The sequence below is a fragment of the Panthera uncia genome, chromosome C2 (genome assembly GCF_023721935.1).
Source record: "Panthera uncia isolate 11264 chromosome C2, Puncia_PCG_1.0, whole genome shotgun sequence".
Taxonomy (NCBI): domain Eukaryota; kingdom Metazoa; phylum Chordata; class Mammalia; order Carnivora; family Felidae; genus Panthera; species Panthera uncia.
Genome location: NC_064810.1, coordinates 112,174,892 through 112,202,532, shown reverse-complemented (window position 1 = coordinate 112,202,532; position 27,641 = coordinate 112,174,892). Strand labels below are relative to the sequence as shown.

At 42.5% G+C, this 27,641-nt stretch overlaps 1 protein-coding gene across 2 annotated transcripts; it reads left to right on the top strand.

Moving 5' to 3' along the window:
- Nucleotides 1–207: 207 nt before the first annotated feature.
- On the top strand, nt 208–27,323 carry TM4SF4 (transmembrane 4 L six family member 4). Of its 2 annotated transcripts, none has more exons than XM_049629721.1 (5): nt 208–734; nt 1,700–1,789; nt 13,199–13,335; nt 22,630–22,819; nt 26,655–27,323. In XM_049629721.1, the coding sequence occupies exons 1-5, from the start codon at nt 309–311 to the stop codon at nt 26,670–26,672; spliced, it is 861 nt and encodes a 286-aa protein (XP_049485678.1). In that variant the 5' UTR covers nt 208–308; the 3' UTR covers nt 26,673–27,323. The 2 variants fall into 2 exon arrangements, with proteins under 2 accessions (XP_049485678.1, XP_049485679.1); XM_049629722.1 differs by having other exon boundaries at nt 212–734; nt 22,728–22,819; nt 26,655–27,320.
- The last annotated feature ends 318 nt before the right edge of the window (nt 27,324–27,641 follow it).

Below are 27,641 nucleotides of genomic sequence, written 5' to 3'. Positions count from 1 at the left end.
GGATAATTCTTTTGCATTCCAGGCTTTCAGTGGAAACAAAAAGACATACACTGTAGACCATTAAGTACTTGTGAGACATGATTTTAGGATGCAACTCAATTATACAGTGATTACGAAGAGCCTGGGGGAAATATTTCCTTATCTGGGTAGTGACATTGACAGATTAAAGGTGCACAAATTCTAAATGCTGTTTGTTCCAGCCCTGTGTTCGATTGCAACAATGTGAGTGTCTTGCCTGTGTTGGTGGATTATTAACAGAGGTTATTGGTCTCCATGGCAAAATTATTGCTCTGCGCATAATCTCATTTATGGAGTGCAGGAAAAAAAAAAGGACTTCAGGTCAGGGAGAATATATAAATGTCCATCGTCATCAAGGGTGTGCTACATCTGAGAAGCAGAAGCAACTCCAAGGACACAGCTCACAGGCTGATTTGGCTCTCAGCTCCAAAACACGGATTGAACTGGGGACATTTACAAGGACGCTCTGGCTGATAACTTTGAAGAGACCCCGTGAAGGCAGCGCTGAACAGCCTCGCAGACCTGTATTGTGCTTCCCCAATATGTGCACGGGGGGCTGCGCCAAGTGCCTGGGGGGCACCCTCATCCCCCTCGCCTTGTTTGGCTTCCTGGCTAACATCCTGTTATTCTTCCCTGGAGGAAAAGTGATAGACAATAACGACCACCTTTCTGAAGAGGTCTGGTTTTTCGGAGGAATATTAGGAAGCGGGGTCTTGGTGAGTAGGGAAGCCTTAAAATCCCCCCAGAGAGTTCTGTCGAATCCTTTTAAAATTGGGTACTTTTGAACAAGAAGATATTTCATTGCTAACAAACACCCAAGCATTGCATGATGAAAAGTCAGTGTCTTAATGATTTCCCTTCTCCATTAGGACCTGACGAGAGCGTGTCCACTAAATTTAATAAGTAATGAATTCCCAAGATTGGGCTGGCAGTTCTCATGGGTCAATCGAATTCCACGAACCAGACTGAGGGCTGCCAAATTTCTATATTTAAAAAAAATTTTTTTTTCAATGTTTATTTAGTTTTGAGAGACAGAAACAGAGCACGAGTGGGGGAGGGGCAGAGAGAGAGGGAGACAGAGAATCTGAAGCAGGCTCCAGGCTCTGAGCTGTCAGCACAGAGCCAGGCGCAGGGCTCAAACTCACGAACCGCGAGATCATGACCTGAGCCGCCCAGGCTGATTTCTATATGCTAACAAGATAGTGCTGGGGGTTGTAGACACACACTTTCTGTCAAACTGATTGACTGAAAACCACCAAAAGAAGCAGGTGTTGGTGGATTCCTCTTCCACTCATTCACTAATGATACATTTACCCCTTGTTTCCAGTAGAGGATGGGAACCTCCAATTTAGAAAGAGAGAGACAGACTAGACTCACTTTTCATAACGACTGCAGACAAGTTTCTTATCGCTATCCTAACCTACCATGTAAATGGAAACTCAGGGCGTCAGGTCCTGAAGTCTTGCCTCACTGAAGCTGCATTAGGCCTCATGGAAACTAGACACTCAGTAATACTCAGTTAATACTCCATCTACTGCACCAGCCATGCTCTGTAAGTTCTTGCCATACCCTTTTAGTCCCTGAGTCCCGCATCACGGACATAGCTCCACTCACAGCCAGGCAGGCACAGGCTCCCATTTCTCGTGTCAGACCCAGTCTGAGGTGCTTCTCTTGCTGACAGATGATTTTCCCTGCGCTGGTGTTCTTGGGCCTGAAGAACAATGACTGCTGTGGATGCTGCGGCAACGAGAGCTGTGGGAAGCGCTTCGCGGTAAGTTAACCCAGAAGGCGGCTGCCAGAATGAGTCCACGGTGCACTGTCTTCTTGTGCTTGGCATGGTGGGGATGGGGATGAATCACCAGCCCCAGGCAGGACTCTGGAGGCAGCTGGCACATACCTAAATAGGGATTTCTTGCTGGTGCAAAATAACAATAATAATGCAATTTTAAACACTAAAAAGCCCCGATACTTATAGGATACGAGTATCATTTTAGATTTTGTAAAGAGGCAGGGATGTCACAGCTAGATAACTGGAGTGGGGCCATATAAAGAATGCAGGTGCCTGGGTGGCTCAGTCAGTTGGGTATCTGACTCTTGGTTTCGGCTCAGGTCATGATCTCACAGTTCATGGGATCAAGCCCTGAGACAGGCTCCATGCTGACAATGTGGAGAGTGCTTAGGATTCTTTCTCTCCCTCTCTCTGCACACCCCCCCAAAATAAATGAATAGACTTATAAAAAAAAAAAAAAAAGAATGGCAGGCATGGAAGGCAGGAATGGGGGCTGTAAGTCTCCCCTCTGCCACTGAGAGGCCTGAGACCGTGGGCAAGTCTTTTCCCTTCTCTGGCCTGCATTGTCTCATCTGTAAAGGGAGTTGGGGCAGCATAAGGGCTGATAACAGCCCCTCCCCAACAGCCCTCTAAATTCCCCATCTACACTGCTGCCAGTTTCACTGCCTCAGTGCCCAGTACTTCCCCACTTCCACCCAGACGTTGTTGACTCAGGACTTCTGTTTCCTTTCTTGTTTCGTGCAGTCAAGCATCTTTCAGTAGGTGAGCTAGAGAGATTAGGCATCACCACTCCAGCCTGGGAAGTGGGGTTGGGTCCCATCCCTGCACCTGGACGAGTCACTGTACTGCCCTCTGCCTCCCTTTGCTCATCTGTACAATGAAGATGTTGAACTAGATCAGAGTTTCCCAAGTATGGGACAGGCTCTGCTGGCAGTCAGGTGGGCTGTATCTTTCAATAGCATAGAAAGTTATTCCCTTGTCAATTCTCCTTCAGTCCTTTTGATTTTATCAAGAGAATATTCAATTTTGATTGGAAAGAGGTCTTTGCCATCCCAAACCCTCATAATCCCCCTTTTTAACAAAGGGAGAACAAACGGGCGCCTGGGTGGCTCAGTCAGTTAAGCGTCTGACTCTTGACTTCAGCTCAGGTCATGATCTCACAGTTCGTGATATCTAGCCCCACGTCAGGCTCTGCGCTGACAGTGCAGAGCCTGCTTGAGATTCTCTCTCTCTGCCCCTCCCCCACTCTCTCTCATGCACACTTCCTCTTTCTCTCAAGATAAACAAATAAACTTTAAAAAGCAAAAAACAAAGGGGGAATAAGTTTCAGGCTCCAGGAACACAAGCAACAAGAACTAAAAGTTCGAAACTACTGCACTGTCTTTGCTAATGTTTCTAGCTCTTCACTCCTAGTGGTGATATAAATGAATGCAACAGAGAGTTGTCTTAAAGAAAAATATTAAGAGCACGGGTACACTGATATGGCAAAAACAAAGAAGGTCAAACTGGAATTACTGTCTGGCTGATGAGTCAGGACTGTTCCTGCCCTCGTTGTCCCCCTGAAGTTCAACTGTCCTTCTAACAGGCTCATGAACTCCAAATGATGAATTACTCAAGCTTAACTTAACTTCTTAAAGGAAAAGTTATAGCCATCTGTTCCCAAATAGAATCTTTTCTAACATTTCTTCCCCATTATTATTTGCTCTTTTATTTAATCAAAAAATATTCACTGAGCACATATGAAGGGCTGAGGCTGGTATACTGTGCATACAGTTACGGTTTTCTGCGTGCAAAGATCATTCAAAGAGAATGTTCTTACCTTCTAAACACCATCATGAGTCCCAAGTAAGCACGGATCATTTTTTTTTGGCATTGATTATTATAACATTTAAAATCATCATTTACAAAGAGATGTAAAAATTAACCATGATTTATTTGATATAGTTGTATAACATGTGTTTTACACATGTATGTTTTTATATAATTAATTATAAGGGAAATGAAGAATTATGTAACTCATTTGCCCTTTGAATGTAATCCTGTTATACCTTGTGGATTTTTGGAGAATAAGCTGAAGATGAGAATTTGAAAAAGAACTGGCAATTAAGAAACTGGATGAAAATTAAAAAAGAGTCATTGCTTAGAAACCTAACAGCTCATTCTCTGGTATTGAGTAGAAGGCTGAAGATTACCCAGTATCAAAACAAGGGTTTTGTTTGTTTACTTTTTGTTTTTAGGTTTATATATAACCACAGTGAAAAGTGAAATAATATTCAAAGTATTGTGCGAACCTTGTTTTTTAAATAGACTTAAGCGAAGTCCAAAAGAAAGGGAGAAAAGTCATATTTTTACAAGCACAGTTGCATTAATAAAACCTGAAACATTTGGTCTGCCCAATTCAGGTTGTCTGTCTGAGCTCCCCAACCGACTCCCCCACCCACGAAGGATCTGCCCTTGGTGTGGGTTGAGGATGACTCCTCCAAATGACTGGCCGATAGTCCACAAGGGCAGTGCCCAGCAAAGGACCAGCTCTGCCAGACTGTCAACCAAGACAACCCACCACAGCCACCTTGGACCAGGGATGCAGGGACAGCCACCCTCTAGGTGGCCAGCAAAATTCCTTTCCTTTTCTTTTTTTTTTTCTTTTGTTTTGGTTCTTAATCAGTTGCCAGCTTTTGAAAATAGAGATACTACGGAAGTATTTAGATATCCTACTTCTTTTTCAAAAAATAAAAAGATGAATGAACCTGATACTTGTGGGCCTGCATTTTGACACAATGATGGCCTACAGTGGGCATGGCGGAGTGTTTCCTATAGGGTCCTCCAAGGGTTCTTGAGTTCATGCCTCTGTTTCAGAGCTCTGTTTCCTTCATGTTCTCAGGCTCTGGAGCACCAAGCAACAATCATTTTTAAAGAAAGGAATCTAAAACATTTTGTCAGACAAAAAGAAAAAGGCTGCAGCATACTTGGATTAGTACTATAATGCTGAAGATTCAAATTATTTTTCCAAAGGCTCACAGCATTCCCCGCCAGACGTTTAAGGGACACTAGGCTTCTGCGGAACACTGTTTAAGAAATCCAGCTAGGTATAGGGGCGCCTGGGTGGCTCAGTCGGTTAAGCGTCCGACTTCGGCTCAGGTCATGATCTCGCGGTCCGTGGGTTCGAGCCCCGCATCGGGCTAGGTGCTGACAGCTCAGAGCCTGGAGCCTGTTTCAGATTCTGTGTCTCCCTCTTTCCCTGACCCTCCCCTGTTCATGCTCTCTCTCTGTCTCAAAAATAAATGTTAAAAAAAAAAAAAAAAGAAATCCAGCTAGGTACAAAGTCCTATGAGATGGAAACAAATTAGGCCAAGGGCTATGGGGCTAAATCCTGTCACTGTTTCCACAGTCTTGCTCTCATTTGTTTCCTGGCTTCTCTGTCCTCTCTTCCTTGCTAAAGTCTTTCTGGAATACTTTTCAGAAGTCACTGCATCATTCTCTTCCCCTTCCCTGGCTGTAAAACCAGGATAATCAATAGATAGTAGAAGCAGGATATGGTGGTTGTAGAGATAAAGCAAGACAATGAGCTGGAAAAAATCTTGAGATCACCTAACCAATATTTCATGGTGAAACTAGAAAATGGAGGCCAGCTCTCCTCTGAGGCCGAGCAAACTTGAAGCCCAGACTTGGGGGCTGCACTCTTTTAAATAAATTAAGCTGTGGCTTAATTCAATCGGCTAAGCCTCTGACTTTGGCTCGGGTCATGATCTCATAGTTCGTGAGTTCAAGCTCCTTTTTGGGCTCTGTGCTGACAGCTCAGAGCCTGGAGCCTGCTTCGGATTCTGTGTCTCCCTCTCTCTCTACCCCTCCCCCCCCCACTTGCACTCTGTATCTTTGTCTTTCAAGAATAAATAAATATTTAAAAAAATTTTTTTTAATAAATTAAGTTGAGAAAAGTGAGCCCTAGGGCAAAAACTATGAGAGGAAGGTGGCTTCTGAGGTGGGCTCTGAAAACCCAGATGGGGGATTTACTTTTGGGTCTCCACCCCCTTCCTCCCCTACAAGAGGTTCTCAGTGGCCTCCCAGCACTTTATCTGTGGCTGGTCAGGGTCTCCGGCACACTAATCCTTTAAAAAAAAAAAAAAAAAAAAAAAAGATCTCTCAGAGTCCCTAGGATCTCTTTTAATTTTATCCACTCATTCATGTTAAGTCTGTGCTTTAATAACAGCCTTTTGGGTATGCCTGGGTGGCTCAGTCGGTTAAGCGTCCGACTTCGGCTCAGGTCATGATCTCGCGGTCGGTGAGTTCGAGCCCCTCGTCGGGCTCTGTGCTGACAGCTCAGAGCCTGGAGCCTGTTTCAGATTCTGTGTCTCCCTCTCTCTCTGACCCTCCCCCATTCATGCTCTGTCTCTCTCTGTCTCAAAAATAAATAAATGTTAAAAAAAAAAAAAAAGATAACAGTCTTTTGAAGACCTTGGCCTTGACTCAAAGGAGTATCTAATAATGGGACTGAAGGGTAGATTGATAAAGGAGATATTAGGGGCAGGCCAACATTTCGGCATCCTCAACGCATATCAGGTAGATAAAGGCCCACCCCACCCACAGGCAGGGCCAGATGGTTGACTGACATGTCTCCAAGGAGGATCTTGATCACTTCTGAAATTAGTCGATTCAATGTGGAGTCAGCACTTCTGCAGTGCCTGGCTCACCAGTGCCCCCTAGGGACACCTCCTGTGTGAGCACTTCTGAAGGGAACATTTCCTGAGGCCAAAAGCACTGACTCTTTTACCTCTGCATTCCTTGGTGTGACAGCCAGTGTGAGGGGAATTTAAGAAAGACAGTTCTTTTGGGGCGACTGGGTGGCTCAGTCCGTTGACCAGCCAACTTCGGCTCAGGTCATGATTTCACAGCTCATGGGTTCAAACCCCGCGTCGGGCTCTGTGCTGACCGGTCAGAGCCTGGAGCCTGCTTCCGATTCTGTGTCTCCCTCTCTCTTTGCCCTTTCCCCACTCACGCTCTGTCTCTCTCTCTCTCAAAAATAAATAAACATTTAAAAAATTGTAAAAAAAGACAGTTCTTTTGAAATAATAGATCATCTTGAAAGAAGAAATAAAATATGAAGAATATCTTGAAAGAAGAAATAAAAAACTAAATGTTTTTTATGCTTCAAAATCCTCTGCTGTGAAAGAGATAATGCACACATGTCCCTTCGTAAGAAGGCTACAAGGATGGGGGAAGATGTTGCAAGCATCTGTGTGCCCAGGAGGGGAGAGGAGCAGCAGGTGGCTGGGTAGGGAGGACACAAATGGTTGTTGAATGAGTGAAGCAAATGAATGCTCAGGAGGGATTTCAGGTGATTTCTATACTTTATCGGATTCAATTCTCACACTAACTCTTTGAGTTTGGCATTAAACCCCCTGTTTTATAACTAAGGAAACAGAGGTGCGTTCAAGTTAAGTTTCTGTTCATCACACTCCACCCCACCAGCCCTCCCCCACTTCCCAAGTGTGATGAAGCAGAAAACACAGAACGTTAACATCCTAAAGGGGAAAAAATGCATCAGGTCATCTCTATATATCTCAGAATAATTGTTAAGGAGGAACCTTCACGCCCATCAGTGATGTTTTGGCAACACGTTGCTACTACTCAAGTCTCTAAACGCTATGTCCCCAAGCCACCCATTTTCCTCTTCCCTTCCCAGGCCCCAGTGGTTCCTCCATCGGGTTCAGCCAACCTAGGTACACAACTGGCCAAGAACACACCATGGGCAGCAGCAGAGCTGGGGTCCAATCCCATGTCCTCTGCCTCCAGAGCCTGCCGGAGAGGAAGGTTTTAAAGCTGACAGATGGTGAATTCGAGGGCATTTCATCATAGGGCATGTTTATCTTCTTTTTCAAGGGAAGTGTTTACAGCATATACTTAAACACATTTCTTTAACAATGTGAACAGAACGTGCGTTCTGAGAGTTGGCCTGTTATTTTTCTGCCGAGCGTGATGCTCTCAGTATTTGTGGAAAGTAAAGTGTGTCAGGATATGATAATAAAAACATTACAATATAATAATGACATTTATCAAGTGCTTATTAATGGCATAGGAAATAATCCAAAACTCAGAAGTAGGCAAAAGAGGGGCGCCTGGGTGGCTCAGTCGATTGACCATCCAACTTTGGCTCAGGTCATGATCTCACAGTTCCTGAATTCGAGCCCCGTGTCAGGCTATGTGCTGACAGCTCAGAGCCTGGAGCCTGCTTCGGATTCTGTGTCTCCCTCTCTCTCTGTGCCCCTCCCACACTTATGCTCCCACGCGCTCTCTCTCTCTCTCTCTCTCTCTCCCTCTGTCAAAAAATAAATAAATAAACTTTAAAAAAAGAGAAGTAGGACAAAAAAGATTTCTAGGTATCCTATCAGTGAAGTACTGGGCATTATCTAATAGCCTACCCCACTTGGAGGTTATCTGATCCTGTGGAGATGTGTACTTTTGATTTCCTATTTCCTATCAATTAGCCTATCTTTCATAATGATCTCCCTGAGCAGGTACTTATTTTTGAGCCTTATCTTATGAAAGAGGAAATGGAGGTCTTAGAAAGACTAACTTCCCAAGGTCATAAAGGAGAGAACCAAGACTCAGACCCAAATCAATATGTCTGTAACCCACACCTTTGACCACTGCACAGTGGTGCCTCTCTTTACTATTTATTCATTTTGACTAGGGAAAGCATCAGCATAGTACAAAACCTACAAAGGGAGTCTCACATTCCTGACTCAAAAGTCTGGCAACTCCTCTCTCTAGAGGTTACCTCTGTTCCCAATTTTGTGTCTCCTTCCATAGATATTTCCAGGCCTTTTGCCTATTTTTTTTTTTAAATGTTTATTTATTTATTTTGAGTGAAAGAGAGAGACCACACGTGCGTGAGCAGGTGGGGGCAAGAGAGGGAGAGAGAGAATCCCAGGCAGGCTCCAAACTTAGCACAGAGCCAAACACAGGGCTGGGCTAGATCTTGCTACCATGAGATCATGACCTGAGCTCAGATCAAAGATCAAGAGTCCAACCAACATTTAACCAACTGAGCCACCCAAGTACCCCCACCGTGCCTGTTTACTTTAACAACAATTTAGAATGTCTACCCTCGTGTATTCAACTTGAGCTTAATAACTTTTCTTTTAATATGAAAAAATTTTTACCATGAAACTCATGATATAGTTATCTTTAACATAACTAAAAGTTAGTGGTTTTAAGACTGATAATATCTCTGAGTAGTGAGTTTGATAATTTTTTAAAGACTTCTGAATGCGAAATTACTTAAAGCAAAGGGACATAAAGTTTACCCTGCTTTGGGGCACCTGGGTGGCTAAGTCAGTTAAGCATCCAACTCCTGATTTCAGCTCAGGTCATGATCTCACAGTTCGTGAGTTCAAGCCTCGAATTGGACTCTGTGTTGATGGTGCAGGAGCCTGCTTGGAATTCTCTCTCTCCCTCTCTGCCCCTCCCCCACTCATGCTCGCTCTCTGTCTCTCCCTCTCCCTCAAAACAAACAGACTTTAAAATTTTTTTATTTTTTTTTAAAGTTAAAAAAAAGTATACCTTGCTTCATATGGTTCATCCAATTTGGAAAAGTGATGAAAAATCAGTTTGGGTTGTTTCTTTATTTTAACGGGAAGTGTTTCAAATTTGGATACAAAATCAGACCATGCCACCAGTAGATTTCTGAGGTTGTAACCTGATGCGGCATTTTCTTCAGATAGTTTTATCAAGAAGTAAAATATTATTGATTCAGTTGGGAGTCACTGTGCTCCTCTCTTCTATCATATTTCCCTCCTCCCTAATTAGGAGTACCCATAATCATAAATTCAGTGCACACTATATCCATACGTCTTTTAAACTTTTGCTACCAAAGATCAGTTTTTCAAATATTCTAGACTATACTGTCCAATATAGGACAGCCATTGTTCACATGGGGTTATTGAGCAGTGGAATGTGGCTGATCTAAATTAAGGTGTAGCATACGTATAAAATACACACCAGATTTCACAGAATTACTACAAAAACTGTAAAGTATCTCATTAGTAATTTTCATATTGATTATATGTTGAAATAATAGTTTTTGAATATGTTGAGTTAAAGAGAACATATTATTAACATTATTCTCACTGGTGGTTTTTTTGTTTGTCTTGGTTTGTTTTTGTTTTTAGTTTTTAAATGGTAGTTACTGGAAAGTGTTAAATTACATATGTGGCTCTCATTACAATTCACTGGACAGTACTGGTATAGAGGTGCTTATGATGGAGACTGCTTGCAAAGAGAAATACCATCTAACTGATATTTTTTACTAACCTGGTTTTTCATTTACTCAGACTTGCCTAACATGAAGAACGTGTGCATTTGTACTCACTTTCTGCATCTTTAAATATTTGCCTGCTAAAATGTTCCAGGAGTGCTATCTAAAATCCTTTACTCAGCTCACACAGCAGGAATAGCGAGTCAGACTTCTCCTCTCACTACTCATCAGCAGATGTTGAAACCCTGGGTTGTTTTAGTTCAACCCTGGATTAAATGAGATAAGGCATCTAAGGTTCTCACTGAATGGAGCTATTTTTATTCGCTAAAAGGCGAGATGATTGCATTAAATGGTTTTTGGGATCTTTTGTACAAAAATTAATTATAAGCGTATTTAACCATTGATTTAGTGGAAATCCTGGCTTTTGAAGACTTTTAACCAGTTTTAAGATACCTTTAAGAGACCTTTTCTTCACAGAATCTGCTTTTCATTGAGACAACCCAATCCATCACAAAGAACTGCACTGTCAACAAATGTTTTCAGACCATTCAGAGCCTCACTCTGAAATGAAAAAAGGTAACATGAGAAGAAACTGCCCTGAGCATAAGTTTTTAATTGCTGTACTAGAATGTTCTGGCCATTCCTAGAGTTACATCAGCTGTGTCTAACTGACCAGCAATTTTGTTGGAACATGGTGGTGGCCCAGAGACAGAGAACTAGGCAGATAAACTGTCACTAAGAATTGAAGCAGCATTTTCCAAAAGGTGTTCTTATAAGAACTCATGGAAAAAAAGTTATAGGTTCCAATGAGACCAGGAAACTCTGCAAATCACCATATACACCCAAATATAAGGCTAAACTGCATATCAAACCATCTTTTATTTTCCCATAAAGAAGTTTTTTAAAAAGCTCTTTGAGGGGTGCCTGGGTGGCTCAGTTGGTTGAGTATCTGACTTCAGCTCAGGTCATGATCACACAGTTCGTGGGTTCAAGCCCTGCTGACAGCTCGCCTGGAGCCTGCTTCAGATTCTGTGTCCCCCTCTCTCTGTTTCTCTCCCGCTCAGGCTCTCTCTCTCTCTCTCTCTAAGTAAATAAACATTTAAAAAAAATTTTTAAGCTCTTTGACTGACATTAATATACAAACGTTGAATGATGGGCACATACTTTAATCACATTCTATAAAATTTTAATACAGTGATTTTGAAATAAGTCTTTCCCCCACTCATTTATTTTTAAACGTATTATTGCTTTTTTGACACCAGGTCTTTGCTACTACTAAAGATACCTTTTGAGCCATCAAGAGTTTCCCACAGCACATCTTCCCTTCCATTTAAGTTTGGATACAACATTTTTGTAGCCATGTATGATGCTGGTCAGGGGAAATTTCACTCAGTCACCAATAGCAATTCACATCAGACAAAGACAGTATTTGAACACCTCTCTTTCAGGTGTATGTTAACGATCCCCACAACTGTCAACACTACGTATGCTCATTTAGAATGCCCTTTAAAAGGTTTGTTAACTGTAACATTCAGAACTAGAAATTGTGAGGCCAACTTTCCTAGAATAATTAATACATCAGTGTTCAGAAAAAAAAAATTGTTTTTCTCTCCCCCAGAAAAAAATTTTTATACAATTCTCTCAGCTAACATTAGTTGGGTTGTTTCTGACCAATGTCTTCCCCCATGTGGTACTTGGTTGTTCAAAATAAAGTATTTGAGAAAGTGCCCTATTGTCTGATAGACAAAATAAGGACTCAACTCTGAGGCAATTTCCTCACTTACCAAGTGATAACTTGGGAGCTAATAATTTTGTTTATATTCCAGCATACATAGTATATCCCCTTCCTGGAGGTTCACTGACTTCAGCGTATCACAAAGATTTTTAGAAGTAAAACAGGAGTCAAGCCTATTTAACTTCATATAATCCAGAAATCTCCAAAATTGTTCACCTAGATATCCTTTGGAAAAGAGATGGCCTGTTCTAACTTGATAAACTGAACAAAATTTTCATTTACTTCTTACCTAGATTATGTTCAGTAATGTTACTAATGGTGAGAATGGATTTTGGCTACCCTAGACACAAAACTCAAAGGGAAAATGTCAAATAATGAGTAACATGAAACCATAGTCTTTGAAAACATCCAACAAGTAGTTATTTGGTGCCTTTGAAAAGGTGGGAAGAAGAAAAACCAAATACATGATGGCCAGGGTAAAGCAATGTCCTACCTATCTTCAAATAACTCATTGTCCATGACGGCAAGGAGCTTATGTTCCGGTTGGGGAAGACGGACATAAAAAGCTATGCATAAATGTCTTGTGGGCACTGTGCCATGAGAGAAGTTTATATAGTCCAGGGTACTGGGGTAAGAGATGAAAGAGAGGATGGTTAGTTTGACATAGGAAGTCAGATAAGACTTTATAAGGCACATGGGGCAGAGGTCAGTCTTGGATAGTTGCACCAAAAATACATTCACATATGATATGAAAACAAATACCAGCTAAAGTGGAACTCCATTATTACATAGATTCCAATTGTCCAGGCACTATCAGGTCCTCTCCACCCCCAAACCCATCCCTGCCCCGCCCCTTGGCCAACTATATTCTGTGATAAGATTGTTAGTAATACACAGAAGGGAGAAGGGGAGTACCTGACATTTAACTTAAGTTGTCATGTCTACCTTTCACAACAGACCTTGTAGGCAGGCCTTATCATGCCCATTTCATGCCAACTAGGCACTCCAGACCAGAAGACTTTTAAGATCACTTCCAATTCTAAGATTCTTTGATTCTGTAATAGACAGCCTTTCATATTAGTCCTGAGAAAGAGAAAGATCAGGAGGAGATTCTATTCTTAACAAGGTTAAAAACCATGGTTCAAAGGTATCAACCATAACTAGCACTTCAATCATCAATGAATAGGTAAAGAAAGATATGGGAATGGGGGGAAGAAGGGGAAAAAAGATACCAAAATTCATTCTAGGAGACACCACAGTTCCCACCTACTGTGAAGACTGGCTCTTACCCCGTAACTTCCCTGGAGACACTATGCTCAACGACAGACTGGTTGGTTAGGTGTGCTGGGGGTAACCTCTGGAACACCTTAAGAACCCGCCTATCTCTCTCCTTCTCTTTCAGATGTTCACCTCCACAATATTTGCTGTGATTGGATTCTTGGGTGCTGGATACTCATTTGTCATCTCAGCCATCTCAATCAACAGGGGTCCTAAATGTCTCATGGACAATAGCACGTGGGGCTATCCCTTCCACGATGGGTAAGGTGCACCCTGTGATGTCCACGTGTCCCCACAAGGCAGGTAAATGGCCCAAGGGAGACCCTGCATAGGTCCTGTCACCTTCATTTGACTAGTGTCGGGCATGTTGCTCCTCTGAAGCAGAGCTGGAGAGGGGGTGGAGTGAACTTGCCCAAGATCTCACTCTAATTGCTCTTTCTTTTTTTTTTTAATGTTTATTTATTTTTGAGAGACAGAGAGGGACAGAGTGTGAGAAGGGAAGAGGCAAAGAGAGAGACACAGAATCAGAAGCAGGCTCTAGGCTCTGAGCTGTTAGCACAGAGCCCGATGCGGGGCTCGAACCCACAAACCATGAGATCATGACCTGAGCCAAAGTTGGACGCTTAACCAGTTGAGCCACCCAGGGGCCCTTTTAATTGCTCTTTTGACAGACACCAGGAGAAATAACCAAGAGGGGGTGCTTCAGCTGGCCTGAGAGAAGGAGATTTGCAGTGTCATTACTGACACCCCGACATTTATGAGCAGCGACATGAGGCAACTAATAATATTAATTAACAGAAAGTGGTGGCTCCCATTGAAAATCTTATCATAGAAAACGAGAATGATTACTCACTAACAGGGCTCAAAGGCTCCCTAGATCGTCTATGAGTAGACTATCTTTTCAGGCGCAAATTTATGGAAAATGACATTGAGAATATTGTAGATTCTTCACGAGACTTAATAGAACTGGTTAAAATAACACTGCATGTTGTCATGGAACTCTGTAGCTGATAAAGAACGTCCCCCCTCCCCCACAACAAATTTATAATTTAATCCCCACAACAACCGCAAGCAGTAGTTATACCCTGCCAAGGCAGGCTTAATAATTTTGGCTTGCTCAAAGTCGCACAGCTGGTTAAGGGCAGAGGCAGGGCTCAAACTCCTACCTTCCAACTTTTGAGTTCTAGTATCTTTAAAAAAAAAAAAAAAATTCTTTAAAGTTTGTTTATTTTTGAGGGAGATAGAACGTGATCTGGAGAGGGGCAAACACAGAATCTAAAGCTGGTTCCAGGCTCCACAGAGCCCAATGTGGGCTCGAACTCACGAATCGTGAGATCATGACCTGAGCTGAAGTCAGACACTTAACCGGCTAAGCCACCCAGGCGCCCTTGAGTTCTAGTGTCTTTAGACTACACACCCTTCTGCCCGTAGACTATACCGTGCACCACAGTAGACAATAGCCATATGTAGCTGTTCAAACTTAAATTCATTCAAATGAAATAAAGTTAAAATTCCTCAATCACACTATCAGTATTTCAAGTATCAGCAGCCACATGTGTCTAGTTGCAACTGCATTGACCCTCACCGATACAGGACATTACCACTGTCACAGACGGTCTATGAGACAGTGCTGCACCAGCCTCGGACCTCCAGGAGGGCTTGGACCATTTCTGCTTTGTTCATTACCACCTGGCACAGTGACTGACACATCTAGGTGGTCAGGAAATGTGGTTGTGAGGTGCCCCTACACTGGACGATGGGACCGTGCCTAAAGAAATCTGTAGGACAACAATTTATTAACTCTACATGTTCATTTACAATGAGAGTCTAAAGAACTTCAAAAGCAGGCTTTAGATGAGGAGACAGAGGGTACTGGTTCTGTTATGATACAGCTCACAAGAGTTTCGTGTAAAGTATCATCCCTCCTTCTAAAGTTAAACAGGAGGGGGCGCCTGGGCGGCTCAGTCGGTTAAGTGTCCGACTTCGGCTCAGGTCGTGATCTCGCGGTCCGTGGGTTCGAGCCCCGCGTCAGGCTCTGTGCTGACAGCTAGGAGCCTGGAGCCTGTTTCTGCTTCTGTGTCTCCCTCCCTCTCTGACCCTCCCCCATTCATGCTCTGTCTCTGTCTCAAAAATAAATAAACATTAAAAAAAATTAAAAAAAAAATAAAGTTAAACAGGAGTACAGGCCTCTAAACATCACATGCAGGGATTCCCAAAGGCAATGGTTGTACTGTGCCCCCTTACCTTGCAGAGGACTGCTGGGGCCCCGCTGCCGTGGGGTTAGCCTACGCATAGAAATCAGACACCAGATCCATTTCCTGAGGTTCTTCCCCTGAGAGTTTATGAAACTACAGATTATGTCTCCTTCTAAGGACCCTTCTCCTATTATTTCCATCAACAACAGAAGCGCAGTATTAAACACGCTTTTGTATTTACTGTTATGTGAATGATACTACCCTTGACGAACTCAAAATCAATTAGAATGAATCTATGTCCAAAACAAAGGACGGAGAAAGGAAACACACTTGCCCAGTAACGCCCGAAGGCAGTACAATAGCATTAGACCCTAACACCCTCCCTGGCACACCCGCTCCCTGCTTGGGATGGAATGGGATCCATGCCCAAGGTCAGGAGAGTGACAGCTGGTCTGTGGGCCACTACAGGAAATGCCAGCGTGGGGGAAGGACAGGAAACAACTTTTCAAAGTCCTCTGTCCTTCTGGTGAAGCAAGTTTTCATGCACATCATAGCCCTTTACTGCACATTACTCTGTGATAGATGCTTTCACAAATGGTACCGGATCTTCTCACAACAACTAACCCATTCATTAACTTGTATCAGATCAGAGAGGTTTAACAGTACAAACAGAACAGAATAAACTTTGCAGGCAAGCAGGCACATTTCAGAATTCTCCACCCTCCTCTGTTCATGGTAAGGCTTTGATGATTCTTTGACAGGAGAGAGGTTTGAGTGCCACCATATCTGCATAGTGGCTTCAAACTATCATGGGATCAAATATCGCCGTGTAGGGGTTTATTACAAAACCATGTAGCCTACGCTTTCCAGGTGATCGACAGGCTATTTAAGAGTGATTTTGACTATTTGTGGTTTGGTTTGGTTTTTTTCTCCTCACGCCCTGACTTTGGAATTTAATCCCACAGAAGGTGCAAGTCCTCTCTCTGTACAAGGCGTGAAATATGCCAAGATTGGCACAGGATAAGGCTCTCAGGAGGGGGGGATCTAGGTGGAATGTGTCACATGGCATCCTCTCTGCCACCTGGCAGTCTCCTGTCAGCATTCCATTGTCTCCTACATCCTGTGTCCTATCTTCTCAGGCAAGAACTCACATTCCTTTATGACCTTATCTCCCACAGCAGCTCCAACCCTTCCCTCGGACTGCAGGGGCTCAGCTTGAATTTTTATAACAGTAATCGAACCTCGGTGGCTTGGTGTTTTTCCGTTAACAAAGTGCTTTCACCCACATGTTTCATTTAATCCTGACAGAAAACTTGTGGGATTATTAACTCTCCTTCAGAGGGAAGATAGCTGAGGCCCAGAGAGGACAAGTGACTTGCCCAAAGAAATGAAATGGTCTTTCATTTTCTTTCTTTCTTTCCTTCTTTCTTTCTTTCCTTCTTTCTTTCTTTCTTTCCTTTCTTTCTTTCTTTTCTTTTCTTTCTTTCTTTCTGTTTCTTTCTTTTCTTTATCTTTCTTTCTTTTCTTTCTTTTCCTTCCTTCCTTCCTTCCTTCCTTCCTTCCTTCTGTTTATTTATTTTGAGAGAGAGAGAACCAGCAGGGGAAGGGCAGAGAGAGAGGGAGACAGAGGATCCAAAGTGGGCTCTGTGCTGACAGCCGAGAACCCACTGCGGGGCTCAAACTCACGAACTGAGAGATCATGACCTGGGCCAAAGATGGACACTCAACCCACTGAGCCACCCAGGCACCCCATAAATGCTGTTTCCTAATGACTGAAGCTCAGATCCAATATTTCTGAGTCTAAGTCACAATGGCTTTTCTAGAACATAAATGATATTGATTTGCACTCTCTACTTTTTGTGTCGATTATAGATTCCGTGTAGCATAGCTCAGGGTCTCTGCTTCCGTGGACTCTTCTTATCCACGGGATCCCAGTGCATAAACACTGACGTGGTTGTTATAGCTACAAATCTAACACATGCACAGATACTAGTGAGGAGCAAGTATTAATCACTTGTATGAGCCTGAAGATAAGGACCTAGGACAGTTGTCACTCTTTCCTTATTACCAAATGGCAGTGGCAGCCATGACCACTGCTTCTTTTCTTTTTTCTTTTCTTTTCTTTTCTTTTTCTTTTCTCTTTTCTTTTCTTTCTCCCTTCCTTTTTCTTTCTTTCTTTCTTTCTTTCTTTCTTTCTTTCTTTCTTTCTCATTCCTTCTTCTTTATTTCTTTCCTTTCTTTCCCCTCTCCCCCCGCCTCTCTCTTTCTCTTTCTTTTCCCTTTCTTCCTCCTACTATTCCTCCTCCTCCTTCTCCTTCTCAGTGTTTAGGGGCTAAATGTTTTTGCACACATTATCTCACTTAATCTTCTTAATAAAACTGAGAATTCTTATCCCTGCAGTAGAAAAATGAAATTCAGAAAGATTAATTGGCCCAGGGCTCCACAGCTAGTAATTAGCAGAAGGAGCATTTGAAAAAGCAAACACACACTTGGCCAGTACCCTACTTTGTGCTGAAGCCTGTCCCAAACATGAAGCAGACAAGGATGGATGTGGCCCCTGCCCCAGCGAGCACAGGGCTAGTTAGAGCGACAACACAGGTCACACCCTCACAATGCAGAAAGGGACGAAATGGAGGAGTGCAAGGGAAACTTCTCTGAGGAGGTGACATGGGCTGGTTTGGGGACATGAGCAAAGGTGTGCCTTCCAGATAGGGAGGAGAAGCACATTTCAGGCAGAGAGAAGAGGAGGACTTGAGACAACCATGAAAAGGCCCAACATGCTCAGAGAATGTCTGTTCACTGCAAGCCTGAAGCTCGGGGTGAATGTGGGGGAGAGGAACAGAAGGGGACACCACCTGGGGACGTGGTTGACAGGTAGGCCAGAACTTTGGGACCTCAGGGACCAGCAGAGGACTTCAAGCAGGACATGCCACCGCCACCTGGGATTTCTAGGACGATTGTGATGTCAGTGATGTGGAGGATGAAGACATGCTCAGTAAGAAGAGACAAAAGTCGGAGATTGGAGTAATAATCCTGATAAGGTTATCACCAGCAAGGCAGTGGAATTTGGCTCCAAAGGACACAGATTTCAGAGATCTGAGATGGAATCATCAGGATTAGGTGTGAGGAAATAGGAGGCAGGTTATTGAGTTGGACTCCAAGATTTCCAGCTTGGGGCACAAAATTCAGGGCTACTCAATGCCATAGGACATAGCCTGGGTTGGGTTTGTTTGTTTGTTTGTTTGTTTTTCCCTCAGAAATGTTTGTTGGCAATCTTGTTAAAAGAGCAAAGACAGTTAACTTTCTCTGTCATGAGAACCATACTAAAGAGGCCTCCTAGAAGGAAAAAGAAACCTAGGACATTTTGAGATACACCCTCTTGCCTTCCTTTGAAGTAGGACCTCCTCCCATCCAAGGTCTTCCTTTCTAAGACAATTGGCTACCTCTACCTTGACCCTGAGCTGCTGAAAGGGAAGCAGCTGGCACAAGGCATGGGGACAGCCACAGAAGGGAGAACCAGAGGAAAGGCCAAGGACGATAGCAGTGGGGGAGGGACAAGGGACCCGGCCAAGCACAGCACTCCCCCGTCTGGCTGTAACCCTGCCTGCTCCCTGGGGAAGGTGAGGTGTGGCGAGCTCTTTCACACCAAAACACAGAAGTGAGTACAATAAATGTTCTGCCTGGACTTTCAGTTTAGACCATCTGCATTTGTACTTCAGAGATTGCTCATCAGCAAGGAACCCCGTAAGCTGCTCTTGAACACATTCCCTAGAGCTGAAAGCCTCACTGACAGGGGGATGCGGGCTTGCCCCCCTGGCTTTCCAGCTTTCAGGAAGCACGAAACACTCATGGATGTCAAGCAGCTTCGCTCTTTGCCTGACTGGACTTAGGGACCAGTCACACCCCTGCCACATACCAGTGGGGTCATCTTGGGCAGTGCATTGACCTCTCAGCTCTTCCCCTGTCAGATGGGGTAACAGCATGCTCTACGTCACAGATTCAGGCAAGAATGAAAGAACGCGATGCACAGAAAGCCTTTGGCACAATTACTGCCACATGCTGTTTGCTAAACGTTCAGCCTTATTATTCATTTTTGTGAATATAACTCATTACCGTGAACAGATTATGCATTAGAGCTTTCTGAAACGTTATGCTTTCATAATGATTTTGTGATTTAATTCCTATCTTTTCATCCAGTCACATGAAGGCTCAAAGAGACTATTCCCTTTATCATGGTACAGGTAAACCTTAATTGACAAGCTATTATAAATATGTTGTATAAATCAAATGTAGTAGATAAGTCATATTTCAAATATACCGAAGGGATATAATCACTCAACATAGGGAGTTCGTGTAATGATTAAGAACATTAGCTGCAGAGTCAGACAGACCGAAGACCACATCCAGGCACTTCCGTTCACTCGCCTCAACCTCTTAATCTGTGTGTATATGTTCGTTCGTTCCGTGAGTGTTTTGTGGAGGCTATACTCTATGCAAGGCTTCATTCAAGTAAAAGAACACCTCCTTGTGGGATTCAGAAAGATGATGTAAAGCACGTGGGCAGGACCAGTACGTGACAGTTGCCGTTATTTATCGATCACTCCCTGTGCTGGAACTGGGGATGGTGTTAGGAGACACGGTCTCTGTCCACATGGGCATACAGCCCTGAAAAGAAAAACAGGAAAATGGACAGACGGTGATAGCACAGGGTCCTAGGTGCTCTTCCAGAGGAAACACAGAAAGCTGGGAGGCACAGAAGGGCTACCAACGTCAGCTGAGGGCAGGAGGAGGATCGGGGAGTTTGTCCCAGGGGATGTGACCCCAGAACAAGCCAGGCAGAGTGGGCCAGGCAAAGCATTCGGGAGCCCCTCTTCTTTCCGTCAGCTGCCTCTGTTGCTTTCAAGAGGTGAGTCTCATGAAACCCATGGCTTTCTATACGGATATGGCGGGATTACTACAGCTCAGATGGAAATACCCTTCACAATAATGGGATGCTTTAAAACTCCAGTCAAGTGGATTTAAACTGCCTCAGCTCTCCTTGCTTCACAGAATGTGGAAACATGATTTTCTCCACAAAAAATTAGGGCCCACTGTCTCGTGGGGTTGGGGAGTTGGCCACAACAATCATTGCCAACATCTCGGGGAGCCTCAGGCCCTGAGAATCTGGGAGGAGAGAAGAAGGGTCTGGAATGCGTATTTATGGTGGTTTGTGGGGGATGAGGCGGGTGGAACTGAGAGGATTTTTTTCTCCAGGTGCCCAAACTCCACCCTTACTTCCAAGGCTCCCCCGTGAGCATTGCACCAATTTCGCCACCAGGAGGTGCTGTCATCCCATCTCTGCACAAACTCTTGCAGAGGGGAAAAAACTCAGGATTGCCAATTGCTTCATCTTAGAATCCTTTCTTTATAAAATGTGCCTGGAAAATATTGTGTCTTCACGACTTTCTATAGTCAAGTTTGAAAACTGTAAAGATAGACAGGACTACATCGAAAAATGCGGAACAGAAAGTTGAGTGTTTACAAGTAATTAATAAAAGGAAGTTTTCCACAACGGTACATAACATACAGTACATGATCTTTGTGAATCTTCACAACTGTGAGGTTGTTCTCAGCCCATTTTATAGATGAAGAACTGATGCTATGGGGGTGGGGGGGAGTAACTTGTATGAGGAATACACAGAGAGTAAGATGAATGCTTGGATTCAAACCAGGTTCAACTCAATCCAAAATACCAGGCTCTTTCCTTTAGACCACACTGCTCAGGTTAAGTAAAATAATAAAAATACTAGCGTTTACTGAGCACTTACTATATGTTAGGCACTGTCCTAAGCACGTCACTAGTGTTAGTTCAGGTAATTGTCACAACAAGCCTACAATTTAATGATATTATTCCCACTTTACAGATAAGTACACAAGTCACACAGTTAATGAGCAGCTATGGAAAAGTGAATCAATGCTCCAAACAATGCAGTGTTTTACTTTTAAATCAAGAGCAAAATGCTCCTTCTTTCCTTTATTCCTTGTGCTCTATTAAACTCCAGGGTATCTGCCATCATTCCAAAGATTTTTGAAAATCTTAATATGGAATGTATTTAAAATGAGCACTGATGCACTGGAGAATTTGTCAGAAACAGGAGTAGATGTTAATTTAGTAGCCAGAAGGAGTTTCCCATGGAGTCCTTGAAAGGATAGAGGATACATAAAGGCAGAGGTAGAGACCAATTTGTGGCTCTAAGAATGTGAGAAAAAATTATAGTAATCCACAGCATTTATCCACTTTTACTCTTGTTTTTGTCTGAAAGACAATAGGTTTCCCATTTCTCCTTCAAGACACAATGCCCTTTATATTGTAGTAAACTCCTAATATATATATTTTTATAAAATATTGCAGTTTCTCCTGTTTCAAAATTTTATAAACTATGTATTAAGGCAGCAGATTATTTCTTCCTTTTAGTTAATTAAATCTTTTTGCATGCGGAATCCCTACATGTTAACAAAAATACAGTTGAGCAAAATTCGCAATTTGGCTAGAATTAGGCCTTCAAACATTAAGCTCTTCCCTTTAAGTGTCCTTTTGACATGACTGTACTTTACAAGGCCACTAGACTTGACAGATAATTTTGTCAAAAGCCCAAATGGTCCCTAACAACAACTGGCAGGATAATGGCCATGAACATTTGTAAGAGTCTACTCCCAGGGTATCTTCATTTTCCCAGTCCCCTCATAGATACTGGATTTACCCATCCTTTTGGTCCCCTCACAAAAATCACTCTGTCACTTAGTACCTATGCAACCTAGGGGTAAGCCACTTAACCTCTCTGTGCCTCAATGTCCTTATTTGTGAAATGGAAGATTCCTCATTAGGTTTCTATGAGAAGGTTCTCATAAGGCTTCTATGAGGAAAAAAATGAGTTGATATGTGTACAAAATTTAGAGCAGAGTCTGGCACATAGTATATATTTAATAAAAATGTTAGGTGTTGTTTTTAAAATTATTATTATGGGATAGGTTTCCTTTTTTTTTCTTTTTTCTCTTTTTAAATTTAATAGAGATAGAGTGTGTGTGTGAATGGGGGAGAGGGGCAGAGGGAGACAGAGAATCATAAGCAGGCTCCACGCTTAGCTCAGAGCCCAATGTGGGGCTTGATCCAACGACCCTGGGATCATGACCTGAGCCAAATCAAGAATCAGATGCTCAACCAACTGAGCCACCCAGGTGCTCCATTATGGGACATTTCTCTTATGGAGCTTATGTTTGGGATGGAAAGTATTGCAAAAGAAAAATCATTATGGTGTCTTTGTAGCCCAGCGTATTGCATATGTTTTACAAATGTCTCCTTTCTCCTCCATATTTTGGACAGGGATTACCTCAATGATGAGGCGTTATGGAGCAAGTGCCGGCAGCCTGCCGATGTGGTTCCCTGGCATCTGACCCTCTTCTCCATCCTGCTGGTCATAGGCGGAGTCCAGATGCTTCTCTGTGCCATCCAGGTGGTCAACGGCCTCCTGGGGACCCTGTGCGGAGACTGCCAGTGTTGCAGCTGTTGTGGGGTGAGTTGAGGTCCTCGTCCTTTCTCCTTGGCATGCTCAGGAGGCCAGGGTAGGCCACCAGCACTAATGGGGAGAGGGTGGAGACAGTAGTAGCTGCAGAAAACCAGGCTGGAAAGGCCAGGCAGCCCTCTCTACCAGCTCAGGGGAGTGGTAACACTGTGTGGCTGACCCAGGCTGACGTGGACCAAAATTCTCAGTCTCAGACCCAGTTGACCACAATCCTGGAGGCAGAGGACTCTAAATACATGTAGAAGTTTATAATAATGTTTATTATTATTTATACGAAGACCCCCAGGAAGTGGGCATTTGTCATACACATGTATTGTCAATAACATGTCATGGTCTGGCCCAAAACGTTCTCACTATTCCCTAAATAGATCTAGACAGTGGATGGAAGTTGCCAAGAAATACATGGAACACATGTCAGGGCATTTTCTTTTCCCCGGAAAAGAACAGAACATACCAATGCAAAACCTAACACTGGATGAGATTTCTGATATAGAAGAGAGAAGTGGTTCTCACGCAGGGCGGGAAAAAAAGGAAATCACTGAGGATTTAGTCTCCAAGTATGATTTTAAATTATCAACAATATAAAAAGTAAAAATAAACGTATGGCCTGCAAGACTGTGATTATTTCAACTAGTGACCAAACCAGATCAGGCAATTGTTCAGACACACACAGAATTATTTAAAAACACAAACTGACATATGAGGAAAAATTAAACAGAACTTGAGAGTCCCATAATTGAGGAACTATGTAAATAAATATAAACTGTGACCCATCTATTTAATACAATATTATGTCCAAATTTTATTTTATTCTTTTTTTTTTAAGTTTATTTATTTATGTCAAGAGAGAGACAGAACATGCATGTGGGGGAGGGGCAAAGAGAGAGGGAGAGGGAGAATCCCCAGCCAGCTCCACACTGTCAGCACAGAGCCCCATGCAGGGCTCAAACTCACAGACTGTGAGATCATGACCTGAACCGAAAACAAGAGTCTGACGCTTAACTGACTAAGCCAGCCAGGCGCCCCAGTTATGCCCAAATTTTAAATGTTTCCAATAATTTTCTTTAAATTTCTAACAAGCATTATACGTACACAGGTCAAAAATTAAGTCTGTGTGTCAGAAACATACAGCGGTATTCAGTTGGAAAGCCTGCCCTGTCTTCTACCTACCCAGTTCCTCTCGGTCTCTACCTGATTTCTTCTATATCCTCTCAGAGTTTCTTTGTTATTGTTTTTATTCACCCTCCCTGAAAAAGATTTTTAAAACTGTAATAATACTGAAAATGCTTATGAGATAGTGTTATTTAAAAAGAGCAAGATACAGAGGCACCTGGCTGGTTTGGAAGGGCATGTGACTCTTGATCTTAAAGAATTGTGGGTTCAAGCCCCACACTGGGTATAGAGATTACTTAAAACTAAAATCTTTAAAAAAGATAAAAATAAAAAAAGCTAGATAAAAAAAAGTATACAAATAAACAACCATGTAAATAAGAAAAAAACACTATGAATTGAAAAGAAACCTAGAGGAAATCCAACCCAAATATTAAATGATGGGTAAGAAGGAAATAACTTATTTCCTTCCTTCTAGCTTATATTATTCAAAAAAAAGGTTTAACAATCATAAATTTTAAAATATACAAAATATAAATAAAAAGGTCCCCCAAATTAACTGTAAAATGCATGTATTACAAATAAATTTCACTGAGTATTGGGTCTTTTGTTCTGTAAATTTTCAGTTCTATCATGTTGTATTTAAATTTTTTGGTCTTTAAACACAAATGAGAAGAAAAGAAAACTACCAGTGAGTAATCCATCAAAATGATTTTTATGATAGAAGTTAAGACTATTGAGCATCTAAATCTTATGGGTCATCCAAAATGAATTCATGCTTGCTAAATCATCTCATTTCAAACACTTTCATTATTTCCTTTTCTGACACAGAAGAGAATCATATATTTAATTAGGAAGCAAATTTTCATTGCAAGATTTATTAGAAATATAGCTGCCCTTTAAATAGAAAATAGTTTATTAAATTTGAGGATTATCTATAAATTTAAAAAATATGTCCATAGGTGCCAGTACATTGACTTTTTTCAGTGAGTGTCATCTGTACAAACACTATATTTTAACAATTTTAACAAGTAAATCACTTGATAGTCAAAAGACAGTAGATGGACTCCATAGCTGTCAGTGCATGTGAATCGGAGAATCAGAAGGTGAATATACACCTCCTGAATACGCCTCCCTCCCTCCCTCCCTTCCTTCCTTCTTTCTCCCTCCCTCCCTTCCTTCCTTCCTTCCTCCCTCCCTTCCTCTATTCCTTCTTCCTTCCTTCCTTCCCTCTTCCTTCCTTCTTTCCTTCCTTCCTTCCTTCCTCCCTCCCTTCCTCTATTCCTTCTTCCTTCCTTCCTTCTTTCTCTCTTCCTTCCTTCTTTCCTTCCTTCCTTCCTTCCTTCCTCCCTTCCTTCCCTTCCCTTCCTTTCCCTTCCTTCTTCTCCAACTTTTTATTTGAAAAACTTCAACTGTACATAAAATTTAAAGGGACAGTAAAATGAACACCTGTATAATTTCACCTAGATCCACAAACTGTTCATATTTGCTTGCTCTCTCTTTCTGAACCACTGGAAAGTCATTTGCAGGCATGAAGAACCTTCACTACCAGATATTTCAGTGCACACGAGAGCTGCATTTTTTAACGATCAGTCTGCTGAGGATTCCTTTCTTGCTGGCAGCTTGCCTCTCGTACAGCTGGTCAGCATCCCCTGCAGCGTCCCACTGTGGGGGGACTTGGGCTCACGGCCTAGTTCCACAACCTCCTAGCTGAGTGACCCCAGCAAGCTTCCTAACTTCTCAAGTCTTAGTTACCCCAACTGCCTCTTGCCGAGCTTTTACGGAAAGCGTGCAGATCCACCCGTTCAAGCAGAAAGTATTTATTGAGAGATTTCTGAGCCTGGCACAGTCCTTAAATGAGGTAATAGATGGAAACGTGCCTTAAATACAAGCTATGAGATCGGGGTTGAATGCCAGCTGCACAGTCTTGGCAAAGTCAGCTGCACGCAACTGTTTCTTTGTCTGCAAAATGCGGTTTTTAAACCTATTTCCTAAGGTTGCTGAGTCTAACACAGGGTGATAAATATGCATCGACATCAACGGCCAGAAGGCTCAGGCCATTGTACTGATTGTTCTTTACTAAGATATGAAAATTGGTGAGGCAGTGCAGCTTCAAGGAAAGGGGCACAGTCTCTGGGATCAACCTGCCTGGGTTCAAATCCAGGCTCCTCTATTTCTTTGTTGTGGCTTTGGATACTCACTGAAGCTCTCTGCACCTCTTATCAAAAAAATTTTTTTAAACAATGCAGGGGAGCCTGGGTGGCTCAGTCAGTTGAGCGTCCAACTTTGGCTCAGGTCATGATCTCACGGTTCATGGGTTCGAGCCCCGCGTCGGGCTCTGTGCTGACAGCTTGGAGCCTGGAGCCTGCTTCGGATTCTGTGTCTCCCTCTCTCTCTGCCCCTCCCCCGCTCATGCTCTCTCTCTCTCTCTCTCTTTCTCTCTCTCTCTCTGTGTCTCAAAAATAAACAAACATTTTCAAAAATAATAATAAATGGTACAAAATAAATTGAAACCTCATCTCTTATAACCTAAAAACAGGTAAGTGACAGATTAAAGCTCTGAAACAGAAAAGTATTGAAAATATTCAATAGGTAACTAATACCCGGTAGGAATAATCAGGACGAAGGTGGGGGGGGGGCGGGGAGGGGGGGAGAGAAGAAAGCAAAAACAAAACAAAAAAAGAATGATGTCATAATTAACTTTTCTACCTTCTAGGGAGATGGACCAGTTTAAATCTCCTTGGTGAGCTGTTCTAACTCGACGGCAGTTGGGACGTTACACTAAACTCATTCTTCTTTCTGGGGTTGGCACTCCCCATCTGCTTCCCTGACAAAGTTTAGGGACAGCGGAACTATCCTTTCCACTTTCCAAGACAGCTTAGCTCACGGCTTAGCTCAACTTAGATGTTTATGCTACTTTCAAATAAAAAATAGTTTGGCCACTTCAGTGAGGTTTCCAAATCTTTCAAATTAGCTTCCTTTTAGAATTGAAGAACAGGTTCAAAGCAAATTTTTCATGATTTTTCTTTTCTAGTGAAAGATATGTAAAGTCACATGTACTGCCACACTGCTTCTTTGTATATAGAGCTGTTTATATCTCTGGAAGTTTTACATAATTCATAGGAGAGGAGCTCATTAAAAATGAGAAACTAAGACCAGTTTTTGTTTTCAAGATTTATGAGGAAAACAGAATGACTGATGTATTCTAAATAATTTTATTTAGTGTCTTTTTGGCTAACATATTTGAATCACCTGTGTCTAGTCTTTGATTTTTCTTATGTATATTAAATTAAATCATAATTCAGAGGTAATATAATAAAGATTGTGTGTGTTTGGGAAGGAGGGGGAAAGACTGAATGAATACTACACTTTCTTCATCTTTTCTGCAAATGGCTTCTTTTGATCCAACAAAAACAATGTTTTAGAAAAGTTGACTTGGGTAATAATTTTGTCAGCGTATGACCAGGATGAAGGTAATAGGTATTATTAATTCTATGTGTTATATTACGAGATTAACTTTGGTTTTATGAATCAGGCACCATCAGTCAAATCCATTCTGTTGATTTGATCTCCACCACACCAGCTTGGGAATCCTGGGAAAGTTATTTCTTAAGTCTCAGTTTCCCCAGCTGCAAAAGCACTGCTGAAAGGCAACCAACCATCCAAGAAATTTGGAAGCTCCCCCAGGGTGAAACAAGGAGGC